Source organism: Phascolarctos cinereus, unplaced genomic scaffold, assembly GCF_003287225.1.
Source record: "Phascolarctos cinereus isolate Bilbo 61053 unplaced genomic scaffold, phaCin_HiC Scaffold_4;HRSCAF=312, whole genome shotgun sequence".
NCBI classification, from domain to species: domain Eukaryota; kingdom Metazoa; phylum Chordata; class Mammalia; order Diprotodontia; family Phascolarctidae; genus Phascolarctos; species Phascolarctos cinereus.
In genome coordinates this window covers 684,751,191-684,759,320 of record NW_027555847.1, presented here as the reverse complement: position 1 = coordinate 684,759,320, position 8,130 = coordinate 684,751,191, and the positions used below count along the sequence as shown (strand labels likewise).

General features: G+C 53.7%; 1 protein-coding gene and 1 long non-coding RNA gene across 2 annotated transcripts in view; one reads left to right on the top strand and one right to left on the bottom strand.

Annotated features, from left to right (window-relative positions):
• Nucleotides 1–245: 245 nt before the first annotated feature.
• Nucleotides 246–2,775, bottom strand: LOC144457114 (uncharacterized). The gene is made up of 2 exons (XR_013486458.1): nt 2,381–2,775; nt 246–506 (listed from the first exon to the last, which is right to left on the bottom strand). It is a non-coding gene; the product is annotated as an uncharacterized LOC144457114 (long non-coding RNA).
• A 402-nt stretch (nt 2,776–3,177) lies between these two features.
• FBRSL1 (fibrosin like 1) overlaps nt 3,178–8,130 on the top strand; it is a 318,374-nt gene continuing 313,421 nt past the window's right edge. The window contains 1 exon segment of the mRNA XM_021004315.2: nt 3,178–4,487. Coding sequence (XP_020859974.1) covers nt 4,173–4,487 — 315 coding nt within the window. The 5' untranslated portion in view covers nt 3,178–4,172.

The window sequence follows — 8,130 nt, the reverse complement described above, 5'->3', positions numbered from 1 at the left end:
ATTTGAACTTCCTGACTCCAGACCTGGAGCTAGCAAGGGTCAGAAGTAGGATTTGAACTCAGTTCCTAATGCCTCCAGAGCCAGTGAGCTCTTCATTGAACCACAGTTAAATGACTTGCCTCAGATCACCTACATAAATGTTAAAGCTGGGATCTGACCCCAAATCTTCCCAACACCAAATCTAGTGCTTTAGCCTCTATTCCAGTGAAGTCAAACTCAAACTGAAATAGATCCCTGCCTGCGGCATATGTCACATTGTATTTTTATTTATTTTGTTAAACCTTTCTCAATTACATTTTAATCTGATTTCCTGTAGCACTTGGGAGTTTAGTGGCTGGCCCACTGGCCTGGAGTCTGACACCTCTGCTTTATTCCGAATTGTCCTTCGGTGGTCCACAGAGTCCTGGGCTTGGAATGGACTCTGGCAGACCCAGGTTCGAATCCTGCCTGACTAGCTGGGCCATCCTGGGCAAGTCATCCATCTTCTTCAACTTCAGTTTCCTCACCTGTTAAAAAAAATGACAGACCATACCCAAACCAATATTAAGTTAAGGCAGATAAGTTTTGCACACTTTAAAGCAACATAGAGATGTCAGTTTTGCTGTCCATCTCCTGCCTCTGAAGTCAGCTCTCTCGAAACTGGTGCTCACCGCTCTTGTCATTCCTCCTTCACAACCTCTTTACAGGGTTAGTATTGAAAACAAGGCGGGATGTGGAGTCTATAGAACTTTCCGAAACTTCTGAAACTTTTGGCTAGAGAAAATAGCCCTGGAAAGTGCCGTTGGAAAGTTCCTGGCTTCCCAACCTCTCCCCATACCAGGTAACTCCCCAGAGCTCCTTCTCTTCCCCTAGAGCCTTTATTTTGGGGTGGTGGGCACCAGGTTATCTCAGTCTCTGGGGCTCCCACCTCACAGGATTGTTGTGATAATCTTTGTAAAGCACTTATTAGCACAGAACCTGGCACTTACATAAGAGGCGCTTTTCTGCCGCCTCTTCATTGCCAGGGTTTCTCCACAATGCCCACATTACCCTGACCCTCAGAACCTCCTTTGCTTTCCATCTTTGAATCAGGGAGTCCCTCTTACATCCCACTTAAAGCTTTGCTCATTTCTTCCTTTACCTTCTTCCTTGGTGGTGAAGAGCCATCCTCAATCCTACCTCAGGTACCCCATGGAAGGTTGACAAGGGGAAGGGGGGGAAACCTCCCAGGTATCTAACGGCCCTGGGGCCTTAAGTGCCTGGAGCAGGTCTAGTAGTTTTCCCTGCCTGGTGCATTATTCAGGTATCCCACCTTTCCACTGTCCTGGAGGCTCCTTCTAGTGCTAAATCCCTAGGAACAACAGAAGGAAGTGGCCTGGTGTGTGTGTGTGTGTGTGGGGGGTATGTTCTTGGCCCTATAGGCACCTTGCTATGGGCCCTTCACAGCCCTACCCCTTCACCTTAATGGGAATGGTGGTAGGGAGTGGGGTGGGGGTGGGGGTGGAAAGGCTTATCACAGCCTCTTATAGATGAATAGAGAATAGGAGAGCAGGTTGGAAGATTTGGGAGTCAGGGTGTTTAATAAATGCTCTTAAAAATCTCTGAATTCCAATGCTGTCTTTAAAACTTGCTAGTTGAGTGACCCATGGGTGGGTATGTCTCCAAACCTTTTATGAAATGAGCCTCACCTTCCTCATCTTGGTAAATAAATTGCTCCTAATAGCTCAGAGTAACTACCTCACAAGATTGTTGTGAGGTTCAAAGGTGTTGGGGTGGGGGGAAGGAGGCAGCAGGTTGATGAGGCAAGTTAACAGAGACAATAAGGTGGGCTCTTTCAGACTAGGAGGGCCCTTTTGCACCTGTCAGCCAGAAGTAGGATGGGTCCCTCTGCAATGAGGGACCTATTGCGACTGCAATTGATTTCTCTGCTCGGAGACACTGGCATGGAGGCTAAGAAATACTGTGGGGATACAGATAGGCTTCTGCAGGGGGAGTTCAGGGAGGCCCTGCTTCCAAACACAAAGCTGAAGGTTACCTCCTCACCCAAGGTGGCAGAGATTTTTCTTTGGAGTGAAATGTCCCTGGCTCACTCAATCCCGGGGGTAGGAGGGTGTTTTCTCTATCCAGTCCCCCAACAGAAGGACAGCAAGTCAAGCATCTTTCACAGCTTCAATTTCCTTATCTATAGGACATCTAACACCTAACAATCCTAACAGCCTCTGCGCCTAGGACCCTCGCCAGGGTCTCTCCACCTCCCATCTAAGGCAAGGGGGCTACAGTTCCCTTTGAGGGGTGGAGCCTAGTCCTTCAGAAATTACAGTTACACCCTGGGAGGTCAGGGCCTGGGCCACCCAAGAGGGAGGGAAAGTCTCTCTGGATGGTTCTAACACCAAGGACTCACCTGCCAGGGGGGAGCTGCCTCGGGGGTAGCCAGGCTCATGCCCGGGTAGGAGAGGGTTAACTCTGCGGGGTCCCCCAAGAACGATCCCTCCCCGGTGAGAGCCTGGGAGCTGTAGCGCCCCCTCCCCCAAGCTCAGTTAATGGAAAACATGGTCCCGGAGGGGAGGGCTCTCTCCCTCCTCTGAGTCTGAGGACGCCAGGGGGAAGGAGGGGTAGGTGGGAGGGGCCGAGCAGTGGGAGTTCTGCTCCCCTCCTATTTTGCGAGGGCAGGGGAGGCTCAGGGCACGTGCCCCTCTCCGACCCTCACCCCAAAAACCAGAAGTAGCCCCGGGCTCCCCAAAGTCACTGGGGCACCCTCCAGGAGGGATGGGGCGGGGCGAAGGTGGGGGAAGGAGGTCCCCCTCTACCAAGGGGCGGGGCCACAGCGGGTTATTCCAAACACACCACGGGGGGGGAGGCGCCGCGAGATGCTTGGTTTCCAGAGGGGGCGGGGCCACTCTTGGGTTCTCCTAGATTTGGGGGAGGGGGTCCCCGAAACCCCGAGGTCCAGACAGTGCTAGCACTCTCTCTAGCTCAGCGTCTCGCCGGCCTACTCCTCTTTGGGGAGGTGGGGGGACGTAGAGGCGTGGGTTTGTCTGGGCGGGGGCTGAAGCCTGGGGGAGTAGCCCACCCCCCCGCCCTCCCAAGGGGACAGTAGGAGGCGGCCCCCCGGCCTCGCCGCGCCCCCGCCCGGGCTCCCCGGCCCCCGAATAAAGTCCCTCACTTCCTTTGGTAATTACAGGCTGGCGGAAATACGTCAGTTGTTATCTGCTCTGGGCTTTGCTGCACTGTACAATTCAGAAGGAGAGGAAATTTCCCCCCTCCGCCCGCCTGCCTGCCCTCCCTCCCGCCCGCAGCCGCCGCCGCCGCTTCTGGCCCTTTAAGAGCCCCAGATCCAGCCCGCGGAGCCGCCGAACCGGGGGCATTTCGGCGGGGCCTGGGGGGCCGCTCCCCGGGAGAAGGCGTCGCGGGTGAGGGAACGACCATGGGGAGACAGATCCCCGAGCCGCGAAGGGGAGAGCAGCCACGCTGAGAAGCTTCCCGTCCAGACGCCGCTCCGGCGGGGGGGCGCCCTGACACCCCCACCCCGCCCCCCCATCCCCCCAAGAACCTCCTGCCGCTGCCCCCGAGACGGATGAAAGTTCCCGAGAGGACTGGGGGAGAGACCGAGCCGAGGCTGGGTCTGTCCGCTGCCCCCCCCACCGGGCGTGTGACCTCGCCCCCTCCCACCCCCTCCACCCCTCGGGGTTTCGGGAGGGGCGGCAGGGGCAGGGGCTGGGGCAGCCCGGCAGGCCCCCAACCCCGTGCGGCCCGCGCGGCCCTTGCTACAAAGTTGCAAAGCCCCCGCGTTCCGGATGGAATTCTGTGTTGCAGCTTAGTCCCGAAGGCGGAAAGAACGAGGGCGCGCGGGCGGGAGAGGAGCCGCCGAGGGGAGAGCGGAGCGGCGGGGGAGCCTGTGCCTGCTGCGGCCCCTGGGCTGTTGACTCCCAGACGTTGGAATAGTCCTCCGGAGGGGGGGGGCGTCCTTTGCCCGACCCTCCCGTCTTAATTTTTAAAAAAGATTTCTCCGGGGGGCGGGAGACTTGTGAGTTAAACGGTGGGGGGGGGGTTATTCCATTTTTAAAAAACCGTCCTGGGGTTTGGAGTCAAGGTCATCGAGTGGCTTTTCCGTGGCTGTGGCGTCTAACCCCGGTGGATCCCTAGGGGCAGCGAGGAGGACTGCCTGGGCGGCAAGCACGGCCGGGGCCGTGGAAATGGATGGGAAGGTCCGGCAGAGCCGCCGGTCTCGATCCCAGAGGGACCGCGTGAGGCGGAGGGAGGCGGCCGCCCGCGAGGCCCGGAATCAGAGCCCGTCGTCCGGCTCTGAGAGGGAGCCCAGCCCGGGCAAAGAGAACACGAGCCAGAACTGCGCGCACCCCCGGGGCGCGGCGACGGCGGTGGCGGCGGCGACGGCCGCCCCCCGAAACGCACGCCCCCCGCGCCGCCGGCGCCGAGAGTCCAGTTCCCAGGAAGAGGAATTGATCGATGGCTTTGCGATTGCCAGCTTCAGCACCCTGGAGGCCTTGGAGGTAAGAGCGGGCGCGTGGTGAGGGGGGCGCGGGGCTCCCCCTTTCCTTAACGCGTCTGGGGGCTTTGAGAGGGAGAGGAGAAGGGAGGGTGTTTACTTTCTGGGGTTAGAAATGGGAGGGGGCTGTGCTTCTGGGAGGTTGACTCCAGAGGGCTCTCCGGAGCCGGACAGGCCCCTCCTGAGCCCGGGGGCCCCAAGGCTGTTTAGGGGCCCACCCGTTGCGGATCGTCAGGTCTAGTCGGGGACTAATACGGTCTATAAACTTGGACCTGGTTAGTGGGGCCGGCAGGTTAGACACCTCTTTGCTGAATGTAAACATTGACTCCCCACTCCCTATACGCCGTACCCCCGGCCCCTGAGGGTCGATGACTGGAGCGTTCCTCTGGTGGGTGTCTAATTTGGAATTTCCTGAAGCCTCCCTTGTGGGGCAACCCTCCCTTTTCGGAACCGATTTGGGGGGGGTGGCTGGGGATGAGCGAGGTTTTACAAAATACTGTCATCGTATGGAGCCCAGGCTTTAGACTGGGCCGGGGTCACCTGTCCTTGTTGGCACCAGTGGGTCAAGACTGGACCGTAAACCTTTTGGACCTCGCCGTTCACTAAGCCCTCTTTTCGTGTTGCCAAATTGTTACTTTATCTGCAGCCAGAGGTAGTGGGGAAATGGATACTGTGGGATGTTTTCTGGGGATAAGATGTTGAAATGGCTGATTTCCACTCCCTTATTTCCCCCCTCCCTCTTAGTTAGAGAGAGAGAGAGAGAGAGAGAGAGAGAGTGTGTGTGTGTTTAATGGGAATATATATATGTGGGGGGGGTGACTGTTAGAAAGTCCCACTTCATATTGACTGACATATTTGCCAGGGGTTAATAGGTTGTCAAAAAATATTGCTTGTCTGGAGAACTTATGAATAATATTTACCAAGCAAATTCACCTCTTCTTGTCTGAACTCTTAAGCAGAGAAGGAAATGCAATCTTTTCTGAACCAGGATGACCAACCAGGGCTGGGCCTGGCTTGGAGGTTGTGGTTTTTGCCCCTGGTGGGGGTCTGGTGTATGTGAGGAATCTGGATCTGGGGAGGGCTGAGCCTTGTCCACTTCGGAATCGAGTCTCCTAGGGAAGTACCTGCTCAGGTAATTTTCAGAGGCCGTGGGTGTTGGCTGCAGTCGGGCTGTCAGTCAGTTGGAAGAGCTCCTACTGACCTGGGCAAACTTTCCCCTCCCTGCTGGAGCAGCTAAGGACTGGGGCCTGGGTGTTTGGGTCTTTCTATGATTTGTGTCTAAGTAGATTAGCAGCAATAGTAATTGTTGCTTTATATAGCAGCTTTACACATCTGATCTCATTTGATCCTTAGATGTTCCCTGAGGTAGAACATGAGGTCTCTGTTTTTATTCCCATGTTACAGGTGGGGAAATAGAGCCCCCAGCCAAGGGAAGTGACTTACCCGCAGTGGAGAGCAGGGGGAGGTGGGGACTTCAACTCAGCCCTGAATCCCAGTCTACACCTCTTTTCACTCTCTGCTGATGACTACCACTAATTTGGGGGTCCTCAGGGCCTAGCTGGCATTTTCTAATCTGTTTTTCAGATTTTTTTCCTTTGGGTAGCATTCCAAGTGTCCCTAATCTAGCAGCAGGGTCTCAGTTTGCTCCTAGACCTGCCTGGGCCATGGCTGAGAGATCACAGAATTTCGACCTGGCCAGGATCCCTGAAAACTGGTCCAAGTCCCTTCTTTTTACATATAAGGAAACCTGGCCCAGAGAGCTTGTCATTCAGGGCTTGACTATTGACTTGTGGGGCTCGAGAAGAAGGTGGACCTTGGGTAGTATCTGTGACTGGTCCATGGGAGGGGTGGGGATTGGGCTGTCTCTGTGGCCTTGCTGTTGCCTGAATGAAACAAATGCCTGGTCTGGACTTGTGGGGTTTGCTCCCGGTAGGGCGGGACTCATCTTACTTTGCAGTCATTTACATTTATCTTTCCCCTGTTAGAAAGGAAGCTCTTTGAGGGCAGGGGCTGGCTTTTTGCCTCAATATTCCCTGTGCCTGGTACTCAGTAAGCACTTAATAAATGCTTTTTGCTTGACTAAGTAGATCTGTGTGGGAGTAATCATTCTCAACTATGTGATAACTCCCTTTAGAAGTCTTGCCAACCATTTCTTAAGTGCTTGCTATATGCCAGCCATTGGACTGAGCACCCAGCATACAAAAAAAGGCAAAACCTTCACATGCTAACTGGTATTAAAATGATTTGATGATAGACTTATAGAATTCGGATCTAGAAGAACCTGAGACCTCCCTCATTTTATAGATGGGGACATTGAGGCCCCCCAAAATTCCGTTGAACCAAAGGCCTTTGGCTCTAAATTTTCCATCATCCTCAATTGGTGTACATGCTGAATCTCCCTACTGGATGATAAATTAGTAGAGCAATTGGGGTATAGTGTATGAAGCTCTGATCTTGGAGTCCAGAAGAGCCTAGTTTGAATCCTGCCTCAGACACTAGGAAACCTTTGTTCCCATAAGGCCTAGCTCAGGCCCTGCTCGTAAGACCCCCTGCCAAGTTCCATGTACACTTGAGCTGTTATTATTATTGTTATTGACTGACTGTTGAACCCCTCAGTGGAAATCGGTCTCTGAGAGGGACGCTCAGGGAGTTAATATTTATTTGAGGTGTCTGCATTGAGAGTGACATTTAAAACAGAAAGCTTCCTTGGGGTTAGGGGAACCACTGATGACTAAGAATGGCCCTTATCCTCGTCATACCGAGAGAATTTGAAAATGCCCAAACTTCCTGCAGCCAACCAGGGTCGGTAGCCTAGAGAGTTAAATTTAAGTCCAGTGGTTCTTTGGAGCATAGACTGTAAGCTCCCTGAGGGCAGAGGTCAGACAGCCAGTCCTGTGTCAGAGGCTAGACTTGAACCCAGGTTTTTCCAGGCATGAGGTCAGCACTCCACCACACCCACTGGGCCACTCCGCCTGACATCTAGAGTGTGACCAATGCTTATCATCGGGGAGGCATTCCTACTTCATTGTAAAGGATGGGAAATAGAAGCTGATGTTGATTTCATTGGGATGTGCTACTACTTGAGCAAAGAAAGGGATATCTGGATCCTTCTTGGAAGGGGAAGAGGCATCATGCTGTGGGGAAAGAACTCTCAACTTGGAGTTAGGCTGTTAGGGTTCAAATCTCAGCTGATCCTGTGGACGATCAGTGGCCCCCAGGACTAGATTTTACGCCTTCATTTCTCTCCGGGCTCTGCCTCCTGATTGGCAAGATCCGAGGAGAAAATACCATGTATTCGAAACACTTTAAAACCTTAGATTTCTGAATAAATGTTAGCTATTATTAGAAAGTGCTAGGTATCAGTGCAATTCCTGCATTCAAAATTAGGGTCTCTCTTTTTTTTTTAAACAAATTACTTTCTCCCCACTGTCTTCCCCCAAAGATCCACTGTCTGCTTGCTAGATCAGTAGGGTCCTGTTTAGGGCTAGAAGGGACATGGAGGTCCAATCTAACCTCATATTACTGGAGAGAAGATTTTGGCACTACAAAGGTTGACTGGTCCCAGAGCCCCTCAGGGAGTAAGTAGTAGAAATGGGATTTGGACCCAAGACTTCTGACTTTAAATGTTTCCACTGTCCCACCCTTGT